We start from the raw sequence: 19365 nt of genomic DNA on the forward strand, positions 1-19365 counted from the left end.
GAGGTGGGTCGCACATGATTGGCGGACGGCGGAAGTTACGAGGAAAGCACGAACTTTCGTTTTACAAACTGACTGATTGCAGTTATCACGTGCTCGTCTGTTTAAGCAGCAAAGTTAACCTACGAAGTTTGTTGTATCACTTAAATTTGGCAAGTGCATCAATCTGTTAAAGACGGTATGCATCGTGGAGGAAAGAGCTTCGCGTCGACTGCAATCTGGAAGTTTATACGGCGACGGAGGAGGACGGAAAGAGGGGAAGCCTGCCTGAGAGCGGCAGGAACGCGTCTGTTTCGCGTACCTGACGCGCTGTCAAGGCTGTTGTGTTGTTGGCCATGGACTATTCCAGCCAATCCGAGACGTGGTTCGTGCGCTACAGAGCCCGCTATGGTCCAACTGCAGCTTTTCAGAACCATCACTCGGCACTGCACCTTCTGCAACTGGATTGCGCATGCCATGTGGCGTGGCCGCCACAGGGCTTATTCAGGCCGGACCTGCATTTTCAGCGCCTGTTTTGGCACTGAAACCTGTCTCTGTCCGACTTGGGGGTCAGTTGACGCACGGACCTTTAGCCTGCCCGCCCCTCGTCCACCGTTGTTCCGTCCTCTGCCAGCCACATCAGGCCAGGAATGTCCACTGTAAAAAAACTACTCTACGGTGTAGCTGGCTCAGAAAATAGCACGGATCAGCACTATCCCACGCGCAACCCACCACAACCTCTCGATTTTTCGCATTTTTTGCTCGTTCGCACCTGCGTCACCCCTGCAAAATCACTCTGAGTGGTTGGCTGTGCCTTCCCCAACCACCTCTTTCCAACTCTGTCGCTCCATCGCACTTTCTTCCATTCCCGCCTGATTTTCGCTGCATTCCAAGATCTTCAAGCCAACAAGCCCTCTTTACATTTTACCTTGACACAGTTCTCGACTCTCTTTTTGCGCTCCCGCACTCCTCGTCGTTTTGTTTTCTTTTCCTTTCTTTGCTTTCCTTTGTCCAGTCGCTCTCGGAAAGCCCTCATCGCCGGGCTCGTCTGTTTTCGTCCCGTGTCGCGACAGTATTGCGCGGCCTCTTTTCGACACGGACCGACGACCAGGCGAAGATCCAGCAGACGTAAAGGACGAGACGACAACAACAGCAACTGGAACAGCAACATCCTCGACGACAATAATAGCAAGTGCGGAAACAATAGCAGCTCTAGCTACAATACTACACCGCGCACCCGCAACGTTTTGCAACCAATATCTGCAGTGCCTCGCCATGTCCTAAGAACAGAAATATCACGGTTCCATTTCATTCGCTTTCTCTCTCGCCGTCGAGCCGCTTCACAACTTTTAATTCGATATCAGCCTAGAAGGTAGACCACGATTGCACGAGCTATTTCAATTCCCCTCGACTCTTCTATTATTCCAACTGTTGGGTCTTGCGACCTGGGGAAAAACGCCGCCGTTAAGACGTCCTCTTAAGATCCTTTCCGTGTCGTTTGTGCGGACCCGTTACTCCGCCTGCGGGAAAACACTTCATTTCTGTTAAGATCAGGGCCCGGGAAAAGGAATTGAAGTCACGGACGACACACACGAATTCAAATTATTCGAACGAGTGACTTTATTTTTTCGCACACACGACATTACTTATTGAGACGCGTCTCTGGCCATCTTCGCATATCGACTGGCAACGCTCAGTCTTTTTTTTTTACCCACCAGCACATGGCCACTGACAACTATGAAACTCTTCCACTGATTGCGTCTCTTATCCCGCCAACCAACGAATCTCCAGTCTCCCATCTACATCTCACCTGCCCTCGCCCCTCGCACGCGACGTCGTCCCGGTCAAAAGCTTTCGTAGCTATTGGACGACAGAGCGAAGCGTTGTAATTAGACGAAACACAAAATTTTGACCGATCAAACACAACAAAATGGAACCATTGCGCCTCAAGCCGAGGCAGCCCGTTGAGCATGTGGTGGAGAACTGGGATGATGATGACTTTATGATTGATGGCGACGACATCACCTTTCGCAGCTCTACAAACACTGCTCCATTGGCGCCTAACAGTCGCCGCGAGTCACATTCATCGTTCCGTTCCGACTTTGAATCCATTCACGCCGACGAGGAGCAGCAGGTTCTGCTCCCGGGCGACGACGAGAAGTCAACATTAGACGCCATTGCACTTGCCACCAATGCTGGCATTCCTCTCCCCACGAATGTGCCGCCATCGGCCCTCATGGGTGGCACAATCAAGCGGCTCGGAGGCCGGAAAATAAAAAAGATCTTCCAGGAGGACTGGGGTGATGATCTGGAATTACCAGATGACCCGCAACCCCTGCATATCAAGCCTCAAGACGGGTCACAGTTTCCCGACGTGTTGCGTCAAGTTAGCGGCAGCTCCACCCAAGCAAGCCCCGTCAAGTCGGCCAAGCCTTCACCAGCTCTTATTCGTCCGGAGTCCGTAGCACCTGCGCCAAAGACGTCCGGTGCCGCGTCTATAAACTTGGACCAGTTTCGGGATTCGGATGACGAGGACGACTTTTTTGGTGACGGTATCGCCACTATCAAAGTCCCGAAGACGCGTCAGGCGCCCAAGCCAATATCCATGATTACACCTCCGACACCACAGAAGAGCGCTGGCCTCGATGACGACTTTGAACAAGACCTGGAGCTGCCCTTTAATGGAAAGTTGACGTTGTCAAAACGGAAGGACATCCCCAAAACGCCATCGAACGCGCTCGACGATTTCGAGTGGGGCGAGGGAAGCCTGGGGACACGCTTCGGCGGAACCCGGCGCGATGGGCGCTCCAACCGCAGCTCTTCTGTTTCTGCTCTCAGTCCCAGTGTGTCGAGTTCGATCACTGCTGAGAGCGAGGGTGAAGATGACACATTTGATGGTCTTGTACTACCAACAGGCCCTGTCAACTTTGGAGAGAGACTGCAAAAGAGGCGGTCAAGCCGTTCGCCCCAGCGGACTTCCAAGGCGGCTGAGGAGCTTCAACCACAGCAGCCATCACAGATCTCGTCTCAGCCACCAGCTGCTTCTGCGGCTTCTGCGGCTTCTGCTCTGGGTATCTACCAAGCAAAGCCCCGCGAAGCGGACAAAGAGGACTTCTTGACTGGCCTTGATCTTGGGGACGGCGAAGTTTTCGATACCAACCGCATGACCCTGCACCGTCATGTCCGGCTCAAGGAGACGCGGCCAGCGAGCCCTTCACGTCCCAAGGCTGCTGTGTCCATTACCTTCACCAATAAGCCTACATCCGGGGCATCGCGGTTGCCGCGGCCAATGACCCACGAACGCACGCATACTGCTTCCTCTCTCGAGCCTGTCTCTGAGAGTGGCGGCCCCATTATCAGCCTTGCCCGGAGATCGCAGTCCCGCCTCGGCCATTCGGCACAGTCGTCTGTGTCTAGTATTCCCACCCCTTCCACGCCTTCCTCCGTTCAGTCTATGCCACCTCCGTCCACACCCCGCCGACGCGAGCTTGGTCAGAAGACGTCAACGACTTCTTTGCGAAACGAGCCCACAACTACCAATGCCCAGCTCCTTCGCCTGAAGAGGTCACTGCCGGTCATGAGGCAAAACCCTTCCCCTGCGCCAAGGCCCGTTACAGCACGCGGTGGTTATGAACGTCCTCCGTCGCGGACCGACTTCGGTGGCCGTCCTCAGTCTGCCATGCGCCCCAAGACGCCTACCGATCGCATGCGCCCGGCCGTAGAGAGCTCTGCTGCTCAAGCCAGGAGAAACCCGATGCCGTTTCTTCCGGCTGGAGCGTCACAATCTCAGTCACACCACGTCACGTCGAAAAGCTCGCGAACTTTCCGCCGCCATGATTCTGATACTGCCGTGGATCTGCGGCCAAGTTCCCGTACCGTGTCACGCTCTACGATGCGGTCGCCGAGTCCCTCAAAGAGAAATCGCTACGCGGATAAGCTGACACAAGATGGCTCTTGGCAGCAACTCAACAAGCCTCGCCGTCAGAGGCAATTTGGTGACGGTCATGAGCTTGACGCGTTTGACGACCTACCTACGTCCTCAACGGCAGAATCCCGCTTCCTGCGGCAACCGGCATCCGCTAATCCCAAGCTCCAGCTGCGCAACAAGATGTACCAAAACATTCTCCCAGACCGCACCACAACACCTTCCCCCTTGACGGTGTACTCGCCAACAACCCGGAACGACAACTTGCCCCATTTCGCCCGCGACACAGCTGCGAGTCGGATTGCGCGGGAGACTTCCATCGCGCAGCGCATGCCGTCGGGATCTGGCCCTCTTGCGCCCCTGACCACGCAGCGCGTTGCTCAGCTGTCCACCCGCAACAACTACAATGCACCCATCATGCCACACCTTCCCCGTGATACCATCCGGTCGAAGAAGACGCCGCGCCGGGTCCCGCAGTTGAAGCCGCACCTTATCTCCAACTTGAACGGCGCCAAGGAGTCCAAAACTGTCAACGGCATGTTCTACAACCCTGTGACCATGCGCTGGGAAGGCAATGAGAATGCTCTTTCTGAGTTTGACCCTCCCGCATCGTCGCCTTCAACTGCGTCGATACCTCCGTACCTGCTTCGCGAAAAGGAGAACGCGACGCCTCGGCCCGCGCTCATCACTCCTATTGGCGCCACAAAGGGTGTCCAAGTGGTTGGTGGCATGGTGTTTGACCCCCAAAACATGTGCTGGCTGAAGCTTGGGCCCCAGAGCAATACCCAGAAAGAAGGTGACGATTCTCTGGATGGGTTTAACGGCATAGACAGCGATGAGGACGTCTTCAAAGACATTCCGGACTTGGACGATGTGGCCGACACCACCGAGGCAGGCACTGGCCGGGTCAGCGACGTTAAGGACGATTGGCTGGTCGGCGAGGAATTCGACGTGGGCCCGGAGTTTATCCGCCGGCAACGCGAGGAAGAGCAGCGGTGGAGAAAGAAGTGCGAGAGATGGATGGTCTTCGAAGACCGCAAGCAAAGTTCTTGGCGTTGGCTCCTGCAGGAGATGGTTACTCATCCGATGTAAGACCGCCGAACCAGACTTCTCCTCCCACCTTGTCGTCAATACATCCGCCCACACATTTCATACTAGCCGAGCGTTTGGGAACGACGCATTTAATACCCCATTCATTAGCATCACCACACACCCACCCACCACTCATAACATACGACACATGAACTATTCCTTTGCCCCCTACCCTGCATCCTGCCCACACCCCCTTCAACACTTGTACCAATAATGTACGCATAAGGGTGTACGACCTGGTATTTCACATGTCGAGCGTCAGGATCGGTTGTTATCCACTTGGCCACATGTGCAGCATGGCGATGCTCCCCCAAGCTGAAATCCCTACCAAATTAACGGCGCTATTTTTATCCGGGGAAAGCGGACGGTATCCTCTGCCTTGACGGGACTCAAAAAGCATATTCAGGCGTGTTATTTGGCTTTTGTTTTATTATCTAACTTTTTTCACTTTATGACATGATGGGTTTATGATTTTTGGTTATGAGTCTTCTGTTTCTTTTCATTCCACCAGCCTCGTTATCTTGAGTGTCTTTTGTTATTTTATGGTTTTTTTAATATTGACAGCCGAAGTGTGGCTTTCGGGGCATTTTATGTATGGATTGCTTGTACATACCATAGACGGCCGGGGGGGGGGGGGATGAGTCGCAGAGAAACGGGGAGATAGAGATGCTCCAACAAGCACCTGAAAAGAAGCAGTTAACATTCATATCGTTGCGGTGATGATGGTGGGCGATGTTGATGTGACGCGAATGACATATGATGCCAGTTCGACAAAGAAACAACACGAAAAGGAAGCCCGTAGTGTGTCATGTAAATCAATATTAGTAATAGGAAGTAGCAGAACAAAACACCAAACTCTAATGATCCGTAATGTATACAAAAGATAAACATGGTCAAATCAAAGTCCAACTTTTACCCCAACCCTTTCGTTATGGAACGCTATTTACTTCCTCGAATGGATGACCAACCTATACCGCAGTGCCTATTTGCTCTTTTTCACTTGTGCCGGCTTGCCTTTTTGCGTCTTTGGCGTCTTTTGTGTTGCCGTCGTGGCCTTGTCCTTCTTCTCAGTAGTAGTAGGAGCAACATCAGAGTCCGATGTGGTGCTCTCCTTAGCCTCCTCCATCTCCGTCTTGGCCGTCTTGGCCGTCTTGCCCTCTGTCTTCGCGGGCTTGCGGTCCAGCATGTGCGGATCCAGACCACGGCGACGCATCGCGTTCTTCCGCGCGCGATCCATGTACTTGCTGTCCTCGTCTTCGTCGAAACCGCCGAAACCGTCATCCTCGTCTTTGTCCTCGGCACTGTCCTCGCTGATAAGCATCTTGTCGCTGGCACGGGTGGCGTCGCCATCGTCAACGTTCGTCTCGGCGTCGGAGGCACCGAAAGCGGCGGCGGCTTTGGTCGAGCCGCCCTCGGCGCGGATAGCGTTGGCCGGAGTGGGGGCAAACTTTTTGAATTTGGCGACGAAGAAACCGTCGACGTTTTGGTGGTGGGGGTAGAAGCGGCGGGTCTGTTTGATGGAAGGGTCAAAGGACTTGCCCATGAAGCTGGTGAAGCCTTCTTTGCCAAAGGGAAGGCCAGTCTCGACGAGGCGGACGTTGGGGCGGCGCTTGAGGGCGTAGGCGACAACGGCCTCGTTCTCCTCAACAGCGACGGAACTAGACCAGTTAGCAAGATGTACACGGACCATATGCATATTTGCAATTGGATAAAAATAATGGAGCACGAAAGGACATACCAAGTAGAATACACGAGGTAGCCACCGGTCTTGCTGGCGTGGTTGACCGAGTCAATGGCCGAGAGAAGCAGCTGCTTTTGGATGTGAGCCAGCTGCATAAAGTCCTTCTCCGTTTTGTTGGTCTTGACGCTGGCATCTTTGGCGATGACGCCCGTGCCGGAGCAGGGGGCGTCGAGCAGGACACGGTCGAAGCCGCCCATGACGCGGGGGAAGTCGCGGGCGTCGTAGTTGCAGACAATGACGTTGCGGGCGCCCAGACGGTGAACGTTACCAATCAGACCCTTGGAACGGGCCTTGGACGGATCGTTGGCAAAGACAACGCCCGTGTTCTTCATCAGCGCAGCCAAGTGCGTGGTCTTTCCACCAGGGGCAGCGGCCATATCGAGGACACGCTCATGCTCCTGGGGCGCCAGGGCCATGACGGGCAGGAAAGACGATGCGGCCTGCAAAATGTAGTGGCCGGCCAGGTACTCAGGCGTAGCACCAAGGGGCACGTTGGACTCGAACACCTGCAGACCGACCTTGCTCCACTTGCCGACAGGCTCGAGGGTGACGCCGCGGTTGATGAGCGACTGGGCCAGCTCACGACGGTGTGTCTTGAGTGTGTTGGTGCGCAGCACAACGGGACGGGGTGTCTCGTTGGCCTCGAAGAAGGCGAAGGCCTCGCGCGGCGGGAACAGGTGAAACAGCTTGTCGGCGAGGTACTCGGAGTAGCCGTAATACGCGCAAATGTCTTTGATCAGCTGGGCGACGTACTCGGTGCGCGAGCGGTCTTTGGCGGCCAGACGGCCCATGTCCTCCAAAACCTGGATAGTCTCGCTGATGCGGGTACGTAGCAGCTGCAGGTCGGGCGCCAAGTTCGTCTTGGCTTTGCCGCTACCGGCGCCCGGCAGGCCGTCCTCACCGCCCTCGCCGTCGTCCTCGCTCTCGTCAAACATGTTGGTGCCGACAATATTGGTCTGTAGGGCGCTCTCCTTGAGCTCGGCCTCAGCGGCGGCGTCGTCGCGCGCCTGTTTCTTTTCGAGTTTCCGCGACAGGCCTTCGATGTTGGCGGCCGTCAGCTTCTCCTCGGCGTCCGACTCGTCCTCATCATCTGAGAATACAAAGCCGCCCTTGCCGGTGTCTTCCTCAATGTCCGAGTCCATCACATCGTCCTCCTCCTCGTCGTCGTCTGAGCCTAAAAAGTCGTCGCCAAGCATGACAGCCTCGTCGTCCGAGTCCTCGCCAAGCAGAGCGCCGCCAGCACCCTCGTCGGAGCCAATGCTTATGTCGTCATCGTCATCGCTCGAGTCCGGGTCCAGGAGTTGTTTCTTCTTCGGCACGGGTGCCGTCTTGTCCGTCTTCTTCGCTGCGGCCGCTAATGTGCCGTTCTTCTGCACGCCATTCGTTGCTGCAACGGCATTCTTCTTTGCAGGTTTCTTCACAAAGGCAGCGGCAGATTTCTCTGGTTTTGTGCTGTTGCCCCGGCGGCGCTTCGAGGAAGGGCTGTCGGCGCTGGCGGCGGGCGAATCGACGGGTAGACCAGCTTTCCGCTTGAGACGGGCAAAGTGCTCTTCGGAGAGCGGCTCGGGCAAGCCTTGCTTTTTGCCGATGCGGCGACCAACACCCATTGTATACGAGGTGGAAAGAACGTGGCAGAGGTGGGTGAGAGTATTGGAGGGAAATAAAGGGTTGGAAAGGCGGAGGAAGGTGAGGATGTGAAAAGAGGACGGTACGGCGGACTTCCTATTTGCACCTGCAATTGGCGGGTCGTTTTGCTGTTGCTGCAGAAAAATGGGCGAAACTTTTTTTCCTCGACTGCGACCGATAAGAATGGATAAGGGAGGATCCACTGGCAAAAAAACGGTACCAGCCACCACACCGCCCACCCGCCTAATTGCATTTGGCTAACAATAGGGGCGCTCAGGGGATAATCAGGATGTGGGGTAGTCATAGCAGCATGACGGTAGCGCTGTTGAGCAGGTAGCAGTCAGTGAACAACTGGTTGTAAGCTGTACTCTGCATACATCACCACTTTGAGTTTCTCCATCCACAAGGAATAAGCACCAGCGATTCGCCCTTTGCACATTCTTTACAACAAGCGCCACAATGACCGAAGTCCAGTTTGCAAAGTCCTTCCTGGGAGCGCTCGACGGTCGTCCCGTCAAGCTCCAGGCCGACTACATTGAGGATCCCAAAAGCTATCCGTCACGGCCACCGGTACGGCGATTGCACCTGTTCTATGAATCGCCTCGTATTGTCAAACGCTAATACCTCATTTGCACATCTAGTACACACTTCCCCGTATGCCGAAGCCGATGAAGAAGCCCGCGTCCGCCTCCAGCAGCACCAGCGCACCGGGCCAGGCCCCCGCCATCACCGTCTCCATCAAGTCGCTCCACCGCACGCAGCCGCTCGACGTCGTACTGGCGAGGCCCGCGTACGCTTTTGCGCTGGCGACGACGTCGCTTCTGGACGTGCGGACTGCGCTCTCCGAAACATCGCACGTCCCTGTGGACAAGCTGCGTCTGCTGTACAACAAGAAGCCGGTATCAGACAGCAAGGTGCTCAAGGACCTGGTCGCAGATGAATCCGAAACGGAAATCAAGCTGGGCGTGATGGTGGCCGGCGGTGCCGAGACAGTAGCAGCGGCGGCTGAGGCGGCGGCATCCGTGGCAGCTGCACAAGCCAAGGCGGCGACGGCACCAACGGACGGACAGGAAACACCGACGGCCATTGCAGCCGAGAGCGAGGCTTTCTGGAACGACCTGCGCGGGTTCTTGGTGAAGCGGACAGGGAGCAAGACACAGGCAGACGAACTGTTTAGTTTGTTTTTGCGGTCGTGGGAGGAGCGGATGATATGATGAAGGTGTCGATTTTGGGGGGTGGTACATAATGAAGGCAGAGAGTGGAAAGGCCATCAACGAGTTACGAGTCACAGGACGTGTGGACAGATGTATATAATCACACCGAAGTAGGTTGTGCCCATGAGGAATCAGACCCAATGTCTTGTCTCATTTCGTGTCTCTTTTCTCCTCCTTTGCTGCTATAAAAACGAAAAACGAGCAAAAAAGAGGCTTGCCATCACACGGCTCGCCCCTATCCATTGATATCGTCGTCTACTGCTCTCCCGGGCTCAACCAACAGCCTTACCAGCCCCTGCTCTCATCTCATGGTCTTCCCCCATGCCTGGCCATCCGGCCCTTGTGATAGGCCGCAAATAATCAAGTGTATTTTGGGTGCCTCCAATATGTAGTATAGTGTTGTGGCGGATGTGAAGCGGATGCGGGTGGTAGTAGATTTTTTTTGTTTGTGAGGTTATTGTTTCACGGCTTCATTGCTTAGGTTTAGGATTCGACGTTTTAAGATTGTGTACAGCAGGGGTTTTGTGTCTGCATACGCGCTTAAGCCTGGCCTTTGCTGACGGTCTTCAGCACGGTCTCGTACTCAATGTCGTCGGCGTCGTTTGCCTGGATCTCAACGGCAATACCAGTCAGGGCGCGGCGCAGAGCCTCCTTGGACGAGGCATAGACCATCTTGGCCATGATCGGCGCATCATCGGGCGACCAAGCAATGAACGTCAGCTTGTTCCTGCACCGGGGTCAGTTGCTGTCAAAAGACGCACGATGATCATCAGAGAGTAATGACATACCGGGTACCTTCGCCAGAGGAAAGGTCGTACTCAAAGTCGTAGACAGCGTATCTAGGGCCCTTGCCCTCACCCTATACGAAGAAATGTGTCAATAGACATTGGGTAAACATGAGAGGGGGCGCATGTGGTCGAACGCACGGTTCTGGTCTTGGTGGTGGCGCTGACAAGCTGGTTGCGGAAAACCTCCCAGTCACCCTCGGTCGAGGCGTTCTCAATGACAATTTCGGTGTGTTTGTCATTCAGCTTGTAGATGATGTACTTGTACTTCTTGCTGAGCTTGAGCTCGTTGTAGGCAGTAACGCACTCCTGGGAGGCGGAAGCACTGGAGAAGGGAAATGCGTCAGCGGTCGTCCGCTCGCGCGGTCACATAGGAGGGCTGGCATTGATGCGATCGCGAGTGGGCGGCGTACGCAGGCGGCCAGGATTGCGGCCGATGCACCGGTGGACTTGCGCGGTGACGCGCCGCCCATCCGACCGCATCAATACGTCCGTACTTGGTGTCAAAGCTTACCCGGATTGAGACTGTAAAGGCAGGAGAGTTAGCAGATGAAGCTTGACCACAAAGACAACCCGAAGTACCGCTATATGGGATCGGCGGGCACACGACCAAGGTGGAAAACGTACCATTGTGTGTGAGGTTGAGGAATGGGAAAGAGCAACGATTGTCTATCATCAAAGGCGATTTGTTAGTATAAGCAAGCTAGCTTGACGAAAAGTCGCAGATAAAGCGACGAGATGCCTCCAGGTCGAGTTGGCGGGATCCAGCTTCAGATGAACAGCTCCTCCGTCGGCGCCCCTCACCCCATAACCCTCTACTGTCTCGCAACGAGATAGGACGGGACAAGAATCAGGGACCCAAATTGTCCTATCTTCGCCGGACTCGCTTCAAAGCTTCAACTGGCCAGGCTATCGCGGGAACGAACGGCTGTCGATAGCTTCAAGGACAAGGAAACCGACGATGACGATACCGAGGAGAGAAAAGGGGCAGAGAAAAGGGGCGCTGGCGGGCGCTGCGCTGGTGGGGTGAGGAACGACCCAGCGTCGCAGGACATACCAAGAAAAATCGACTCGAGGTACGACAAATTGGAAATGCGAGTTGAACAAGAAAGATGCAGGTTGGGGAAAAGGTACTGAAAAGAAGAATAAAAGAGACGGGAACTGAAGGAGAGGAAAGAAGAGGAAAAGCGGCGAGTTAAAGCGGAGGAGGGGGAAAGTGCGCTGGGCAAGGCGGTGCTGCTGTGAATAGTGGGGTGCTCTTATTTGGGTGGCCTTTTTGCTGCTGTCGACAAGAAGAAAAGCAAGGCACGCCAAGAGGCAACCGCAAGCAAGCAAGAGAGCGGTTTTGGCTAATGCCTTGTCCGTGGTGCCTGTGTGTGGCGCTTGTGCGTGTGGTTCTTCTGTGGCGGGGTTGCCCAGGCGATAGGCAGGAGCGAGGGGTGGTGCCTGGGACGGTGCTTTCATAGCTTAGAGCTCAACCCGATGTACGGACGTCTTGCTCCGTGCGCTCATGGACGAATGCCACTTTTGCACTGTACGTTTGGCTGGCATTAAAATTTTGAACCAGGCACAAACAATTGCAGCGTTGCAACCGTTTTTGCTTACATCTCGTCATTTTGATTCCTCAGAACAACGGCCAAGGCAGCAATGAAAAGACATACCATCTTGATTGCCATTTAGGAAATATCCATTAAATCTATCTAAGCCCCAGAATGATATCATTTCATTGACAGCTTGTTTCATAAGGCAGACACATTTCACTTGGATACAATTCGTTGTAGCACGTTCTGTCTAATTTGGCAGTTTCGCGGCACGTGGCGGCTATGGATGGAGCTGTTGCAATGTACTGTATCTCGCACTGTACGGTCTAGCATCAGACCTTGACGATCTGAGAACCTAACGGTGTATACTCCGTAGAAAGGCAACAACGCAGGCATATGCCAATTCGATAAGGAACCTTTACGAGCATATTTTTTCAGGCAAATGTATTGGTTGGGCGCCGAGTACATGATTATGGCTCTAGTACATGTGATGGCAGTCGTCGATCGACCTTGATGAACCCCATACACAAGATCTTCACTTTAGTTTTTGTTATGTTTTATTCTAGTTCTATATGGCAAGCTTTTTTGTAGTGATGACAAGGACATTGTGAGAGAGGGAGTGGTGCTGCAAGGTATAAATAGAGAGCAGATGTGAGTTGGCAGATAGTAGAGAGGAGAGTGTTTTTTGTACAAAAGGCAGACCCAGTAACCCAGAAGACAGAAAAAAAACACACAGAACATAATAAGGTCATACACATATTAGGCCCTGAAAAGAGAACCAGAATGGGAAATCAAACTCCAAGAATGACTCCTCCTTTTTTGTCACACAGTAGTATACGGCCTCCCCGTAGACGACTTCAGGCAACAGCATCAGCAGCATCCACGGCGGTTAATGTCGTATTCATTCGTCTTTTTTTAGGACTTCGCTTGGAGCTATTTTTTTTTTGTTTTGGCGTTTGATGGTGGGCAGATGCAGCGTCGGCTTTCGGGCATCGGGCATCCCCTTACATCATGCCGCCCATGCCACCCATGCCACCCATACCGCCCATGCCGCCCATGCCGCCAGGCATGCCAGCAGGGCCCTTTTCCTCAGGGGCGTCGACAATGGCGACCTCGGTGGTACCAAGCAGCGAGGCGACACCGCTGGCGTCAATGAGACCGGTGCGGACGACCTTGAAGGGGTCGAGAATACCGGCCTGGATCATGTCGACGTACTCGCCCTTGGAGCTGTCGAAGCCCTTGTTGAAGTCGGTGCCGAACTCGTCAAGCAGCTTGCCGACGATGACGGAGCCCTCAAGACCGGCGTTCTCCACAATGGTGCGGGCGGGACGGGTGATGGCGTTCTTGACAATCGAGATACCCAGCTGCTGGTCGAAGTTGTCGGGCTTCAGCTCGCCCAGGGCCTGGCTGGCGGCCTTGATCAAGGCGGTACCACCACCGGGCAGGATGCCCTCCTCGACGGCGGCGCGGGTGGCGTTGAGGGCATCCACAAAGCGGTCCTTCTTCTCGCCGACCTCGACCTCAGACGAGCCACCGACGCGGATGACGGCGACACCGCCCGACAGCTTGGCCAGACGCTCCTGCAGCTTCTCCTTCTCGTACTCGGTGGTGGTGGGGTCGTTCATGACGCCGCGGATCTGCTCGCAGCGCTGCGAAATCATGTCCTTGGAGCCCTCGCCGTTGAGCATGATGGTGTCTTCCTTGGTGATGGTGATGGAACCGACGGAGCCGAGCATGTCGGGGGTCGCCTTCTCGAGCTTGACGTCGAGCTCGTCGGTGAAGACGGTGCCGTCGCTGAGGATGGCAATGTCGCCCAGGATGGACTTGCGGTTGTCACCAAAGCCGGGGGCCTTGACGGCGGCAACTTGCAGCTGGCCACGCAGCTTGTTCAGGATGCAGACGGCCAGAGCCTCGCCCTCAATGTCTTCGGCAATGATGACGAGGGGGCGGCGCTGCTGGGTGGAGATCTCGAGGGCGGGGATGATGTCCTGGACGGCGGAGATCTTCTTCTCGGACAGCAGGATCAGAGGCTTCTCGAACTCGACCTTCTGCGACTTGGCATCGGTGATGAAGTAGGGGGAGACGAAGCCGCGGTCGAAGCGCATGCCCTCGGTGACCTCGAGCTCGTCGTTGACGGTCTTGCCCTCCTTGACGGTGATGACACCCTCCTTGCCGACCTTCTCCATGGCGCTGGCGAGCAGGGCGCCGATGTGGGTGTCGCCGTTGGCGCTGATGGTGGCGACCTGGGCGACCTCGGCGGAGGTGGTGATGTCGCGCTTGTGCTTCTGGAGGAACTCGACGACGGCGTTGACACCGGCCTGGATACCGCGGCGCAGGTCCATGGGGTTGCAGCCGGCGGCGACGTTCTTGACGGTCTCGGAGAAGATGGAGCGGGCGAGGACGGTGGCGGTGGTGGTGCCGTCACCGGCAACCTCGTTGGTCTTGGAGGCGACGTCCATGAGCAGCTTGGCGCCCAGGTTCTCGAACTTGTCCTTGAGGGTGATGGCACGGGCAACTGTGACGCCGTCTGGAGAGGAGGAGGGGAGCATGTTAGAACGAATTCGGAAGACGCTACAGAGCTCTGCTATGCAATCTGGAGCAGGACCTACCCTTGGTGATCTTGGGCGAGCCGAAGCTGGACTCGATGAGGACGTTGCGGCCCTTGGGACCCAGAGTCGTGGCGACGGCCTTGGCCAGGGTCTCGGCACCGGCCAGCAGTGCGGCACGGCCCTCAACGCCGAACTTGAGGTCCTTGTGGGCGAAACGGCGCTGTGTCAGGTTGAGGCCGGTGGTGGTCGAGGTGCGCAGGCCCGAGAGCGCCGAGGCTCTTGCCCGCGAGGTCATGGCACGCTGCATGATGTGTGTGGAGGGGAGGGAGGAAAGGAGAGAAATGTGAAAAAAGCAGGAGAGCAGGAGAAAACGACAAAACAATGTCGAATTGTCTCGATGACGAAGGACGTGGTCTTGGGAGAAAGATGGGGAAAGAAGGGGAGAAGGAAAGAGAGCAAGAGAGAAGATGTGGCCGTCGTGCTGGCGAAAAAATTCTAGAGAAGCTCTCGTCGTGTCTCCGCAGGGAAGGCGAGACCGCCGAGACACAGAAAAAAAAAATCCAAAAAGTCGAGCACACTGTGCCGTCATTGGGCAGGCGCGGATTGGCCCAAGCTTGTTTTGGTTTAGTGCACCAGCCGCCCAACCCACAGGGTCTGCCAGCACCTACGCTCGCACTCAGCGCAGTCTTCTATGCAGTTCTACGGGGTCCACTTTTGGCCGTCTCTGGTCTTTCTCTCTCACTGAAGCACTCTTTTCGGCTGTTTCCTGTGCGACTTGCAAGCCAAATAGCCGATGCCGTCGTTGGCTCTGGGGCTCTCTGTTGCTCATCCTTCCCCCCTGTGCTTTTTTTCTCCGCACGTAGCCGTTCGGGTTGCGATCCCCAGAAGCTCGGCCGCCACTTTCCCGCATTGGTAGTCGAAACACGAGGCTTAGGCAGTGAGGCAGAAGAAGGCTGCCATTGTGGTGGCCCCTGTCCAGACCGCGTCGATGCGTCCAACGGGTAGAGGCCACTCGTTGGCAGCGTTGATGGTGCTCGCTCGTTCACAACGCGGACCATAAAGACCTAGGCGGTGTCGGCTCTATAAAGGGTGTCTCGCGTGCAGCCCCCAGTTAAATAGACAATGTAGACAAAGCAAATTCAGTCTCAACAACATGCCGTATACGATCTCCGGGTATGATTCTGAATAGCTTGGAGATTTTGACAAATGCCTCTAGGGGTAATTGACGACGAATAATGTCTCGCTCGGAGATACATGTCCTGGCCTTTGTTGCTCTATCGGCGAGACATGATCATGGCAAGCGGATGCTTTGCCAGCAGCCACTAAATTATGGGCCTAGTGCACTGTAATGCCCTATAATTTTTAAATTCCTCGGAGAGCGCTAAATTGTACGCGACAGCACTATAAGACGCTGTAACATGATTTCGGAATGTATCGCGACAAAATCACTTTTTGGAGTTTATTTCCGTCTGTTTACTACGTTTTCGTTTGATTGTTTTATCGGTTCGGTCAGGTATTTTTGTAACGTTTGTAAATTGCTAGTACCATATGTCTATACCCTATCCATCAGCTCTGCGATCTGACTCAGGAACGTAATCTTACGTGTCAGATAAAACCTCAAATAAATCAAATGCAGGTCAAGTCTATCAAGAGCACGGCGCGTCGTGCTGGATCCCCATTCCTCTTTCAAAGGTTCTTCTCCTTGACGTCTTCTCTCCTCTCTCCTAGTATTATTACATGGATCTTAAAATGTATACCACCCTGTATAGCCATTCTTGTCCTTTTTGTTCTTGTGCGCCGCTGTAATTTCGACTATGTCGCTGGTGTAGAAGTTCGGACACCGATTGCTGTCTATGCGCAGTTGTGGATGTAAACGATGAAGGCGGCCGTGAACAAGTTTTGCGTACTGTAAAATGTGAAAACAATCCGTGCCATCAGAAATAGGGGCGATGCGAAACAAATTCGAAGCGTAAAACAGTGTAAGTTAAAAGTAAGTGATGACCGGAACGTTAAATAAAAACAATGTAAAAGGGCAGCTGTTAAAAACAAAATGGATAGAAATACTAAAGCAGGTGAAGAACAGACGACATGCAATGCAGGACGAAAACAATGTTGCTCGAGCGCCGACACACCATAATATAGGCGGCCGTGAGGTCACCTTCCGTGTGGGTTGGCAACGCCAGTGTTTGGGTAATCGTATGTATCGTGGTAGCGCTGTGTCGTGGTGTATTAGTCGATTGTTTTGTGCAGTGAGAAAGGAACAAAATCACTTACGTGGTTCAGGAACTGGTTGTTGTACTGTGCACCTGTGTCGACGACTTTGTTGAAATAAGCGGCGCCGTCGTTTCCTTCGCGCATACCCAGTGGCGTAAAGCCGCCCGCCATAGACGCCATGGGGGTATGTTGCTCCGCGCCGAACGAAGATAGAAGGGTGTTGTGTTGGAGCATGGCACTGACCATTGGAGGTGCGTGCATGCTGTTCATTCCCGCATTGTCGACAGCCACATGGCCGGGGAACAATGGAGGCGAGGACGTCGAGGAAATAGTACCGTCGTTGTTGAATGGGGCGAACTGCGGAAGCGTGGGAGGGTACAGCTGCTATTGTAAAATGTTAATCAATGAATAGCAAAGCAAGGAAGAATGTGGATGCGATAGACGAGTGACTCACGCTCATTGCGAGGTTGGGGACTTGCGATCCATAGTGGCCGAAAAACTGCGGATTGAGTTGCAGCAAGTTGGCAACTTGGTGCTCCTGGGCCATTCTCTGCTCCGCGACCAGGTCGAGGGCAGCCGTTGCCTGGTCTTGGAAGTCGACTTGGTCCGAAAGCAGCTTAATTAAAGAGTTTGGTTCCTCTTCGTCGTCGCTGGAGCTACCGTCGCCGTTGCTGATTGCGTCGACAGTGTCCTGGCCGTCCTGGCCATCCTGGGCGTCATTGTCGCCGTAGATGCCCAGCACGTCGTACGTGTTGGGCAACTCGTTTTGAGGAGAGCTGGTTTCGGCGGCGTACTCCTTCTCTTGGTCAGCTGCATCCTCGTCACTGGCTTGGCCAGGATTGAACGAGGTCTCGCTCCCAGGGGTAGCCGGAGAATTGTGGGCAGAGACTGGCACGCTGGCTTCGGCTTCGCAGGCTTCAAGAATGTCGCTATGCTCGTTGTCGTCCTCCTCATAGTCAGCTTCGTGGTACGTCTTGACACGCTTCACCCGTGAAGAGCGGCGGTGAGTGGTTCTGACAGGGGTGAGTTCGTTCTCGCTGGGGAGGTTGGCCGGGCTAGACGAGGTGGCAGCTTTCTTGGCGAGCGTCTTCTTCTTGGTAGTGGGCTTGCTGGGCGGAGCGAAATCTGTCGTCGAAGAAGTGTCCTTTGCCATGCGTTTCTTGTGAGGCGCGCTGCCAACCTTCACCTTGGACTTGGGGATCTTTCTGTTGTTCTGTCTGAGAACCTGGTTGTTGGCATCGACGAGAATGCCATCCTCGAGAGCGGAGTCTGGATCGAACGGCAGACAGAACACATCGCGGTATTTGTGAGCGCTATGCTCAAATTTTTCCTTGAAAGTGATGGCTCGCTTGGCTGCAAATAGGGGCTCCCCCTCGCTCCAGCGCACGTTTTGAGGCATGCGGTAAAAACCGCGCATGGTGTAGTGCGAAGGATCGCGAGCACCATTGGACTTGGGGAGGTCAGGCGGCACGAGGTGCCCATTCAAAAAAACGGTGTTGCGAAGACGGGCAAGGTGCTGGAGGATGGCACTCCCAGAAGATCCGGGGTGAAGACGGTGGGCAACTGCATCCCACGGAATGTCAATGTTATGACGGGCGCACTCGTACTGGATTGTTAGAAGCAGCTTGGCATCCATATAGGCGCCTGGTCACTTGAGTTAGTACTTGACGTCTAAATAGATGATCCAATATTGTATCTTTCGGTCCAAGAAATAGGAGACGAGAAAAGTAAGAAGCAAGAAAATGGGCAGCCGAATGGCGAGGGGGGAAGTAGACGATGAGTCCAAAACGTAGGCGAATAAAGACGAGAAAACGAAAAGACGTCCAAAAATAGTATTTGTTTGTTCCAAAACCTCTTACGGTTCCAGATGATCAGGTCACGGCCGGTCAGGCGCCCATTACGGCGGCGCTGCTCGGAGTTGGGTGGAATGTGAGACATGTCTTCGTCGTCGTAGTCGTCCTCAAAGCCATAAAACTCCTCGCCAAGGACAATTCCTGTACGATTGGCAGCCCGGATGGCAGCGGCTTCGATATATTCTTCCCATTCCAGGTCTCGGGGGCCTGAAAAGTCTTGGTTGTCCTGGTTGTCTTGGCTTTCTTGGTTCGCCTCGTCATCGGTTTCGCAATCGTCTTCACCGCCATTCATGATGGGGGCGGATCTCTTGCGTTTGAGGGAAGTAGCCTTGGCGGTGGTCATAGGGGCAGCCGAAACCTTTCCTTTTCCCATTCCTTGGCCCGAAGAAGCCTTGGTCATGTTTGTGGCCTTGTCACCAGTGGCTCGCTTAGCTGCCACTCGCTTGTTATTCGCCATGGTTTGTTGACTGCAAATTTCCTAGCAGGTCTTTGAGTCATGGTTAGTATTTCTTATGCACAAGATGTGTTTCATAGGATTGAAGGTGGTGAGTGTAAAGTGGCAAGGTGGTCGTTGGACAAACTCTGGGTGTCGCTCGTCTGTGCCGGAGCGTATAGACGGACTAGTCGTATATGCGGAGTGTCGAAGTCCTTCCTGCGAATCGATGCACTTGAGTGTCGAATATAAGAATGGAAGTAAAATGGAAACAATCTGTTGGTCAGCGATGATCGTAACGTAAAGATGATGGCAATGTGAAAGACGATGTACGTTACGCACCGTTGAGTAAAGATGATTGGAAAAGACGAAAGATACTGGACGTGACGCAACAATAAAAGAAAGGCAGTAGTGAC

At 54.4% G+C, this 19365-nt stretch overlaps 8 protein-coding genes across 8 annotated transcripts; 2 read left to right on the top strand and 6 right to left on the bottom strand.

The window, feature by feature from the left end:
- Positions 1-893: 893 nt before the first annotated feature.
- Positions 894-1253, bottom strand: SPSK_10428 (uncharacterized protein; the record flags this gene model as incomplete). The annotated part of the gene is made up of 1 exon (XM_016736846.1): positions 894-1253. The coding sequence occupies one exon, from the start codon at positions 1251-1253 to the stop codon at positions 894-896; it is 360 nt and encodes a 119-aa protein (XP_016590014.1).
- Positions 1254-1906: 653 nt separating this feature from the next.
- SPSK_01421 (cytokinesis regulator (Byr4)) lies at positions 1907-4993 on the top strand (the record flags this gene model as incomplete). Its single annotated transcript, XM_016728335.1, has 1 exon — positions 1907-4993. One exon carries the CDS (start codon positions 1907-1909, stop codon positions 4991-4993), a length of 3087 nt encoding a protein of 1028 aa, XP_016590015.1.
- Positions 4994-5975: 982 nt separating this feature from the next.
- On the bottom strand, positions 5976-8341 carry SPSK_01493 (ribosomal rRNA methyltransferase Nop2; the record flags this gene model as incomplete). Its single annotated transcript, XM_016728404.1, has 2 exons — positions 5976-6651; positions 6732-8341. The coding sequence occupies 2 exons, from the start codon at positions 8339-8341 to the stop codon at positions 5976-5978; spliced, it is 2286 nt and encodes a 761-aa protein (XP_016590016.1).
- A 478-nt stretch (positions 8342-8819) lies between these two features.
- On the top strand, positions 8820-9574 carry SPSK_01936 (uncharacterized protein; the record flags this gene model as incomplete). The annotated part of the gene is made up of 2 exons (XM_016728834.1): positions 8820-8930; positions 9002-9574. 2 exons carry the CDS (start codon positions 8820-8822, stop codon positions 9572-9574), a joined length of 684 nt encoding a protein of 227 aa, XP_016590017.1.
- A 540-nt stretch (positions 9575-10114) lies between these two features.
- Positions 10115-10989, bottom strand: SPSK_01891 (cofilin; the record flags this gene model as incomplete). Its single annotated transcript, XM_016728790.1, has 5 exons — positions 10115-10301; positions 10363-10433; positions 10501-10684; positions 10874-10884; positions 10987-10989. 5 exons carry the CDS (start codon positions 10987-10989, stop codon positions 10115-10117), a joined length of 456 nt encoding a protein of 151 aa, XP_016590018.1.
- A 279-nt stretch (positions 10990-11268) lies between these two features.
- Positions 11269-11823, bottom strand: SPSK_10425 (uncharacterized protein; the record flags this gene model as incomplete). The annotated part of the gene is made up of 1 exon (XM_016736843.1): positions 11269-11823. The coding sequence occupies one exon, from the start codon at positions 11821-11823 to the stop codon at positions 11269-11271; it is 555 nt and encodes a 184-aa protein (XP_016590019.1).
- A 1081-nt stretch (positions 11824-12904) lies between these two features.
- SPSK_01586 (chaperonin GroEL) lies at positions 12905-14756 on the bottom strand (the record flags this gene model as incomplete). The annotated part of the gene is made up of 2 exons (XM_016728495.1): positions 12905-14427; positions 14510-14756. The coding sequence occupies 2 exons, from the start codon at positions 14754-14756 to the stop codon at positions 12905-12907; spliced, it is 1770 nt and encodes a 589-aa protein (XP_016590020.1).
- Positions 14757-16603: 1847 nt separating this feature from the next.
- Positions 16604-18973, bottom strand: SPSK_01492 (uncharacterized protein; the record flags this gene model as incomplete). The annotated part of the gene is made up of 4 exons (XM_016728403.1): positions 16604-16663; positions 16724-17047; positions 17118-18307; positions 18523-18973. 4 exons carry the CDS (start codon positions 18971-18973, stop codon positions 16604-16606), a joined length of 2025 nt encoding a protein of 674 aa, XP_016590021.1.
- Positions 18974-19365: the final 392 nt, after the last annotated feature.

The sequence above is a fragment of the Sporothrix schenckii genome (assembly GCF_000961545.1).
Source record: "Sporothrix schenckii 1099-18 chromosome Unknown Cont42, whole genome shotgun sequence".
In the NCBI taxonomy this organism is placed as follows: domain Eukaryota; kingdom Fungi; phylum Ascomycota; class Sordariomycetes; order Ophiostomatales; family Ophiostomataceae; genus Sporothrix; species Sporothrix schenckii.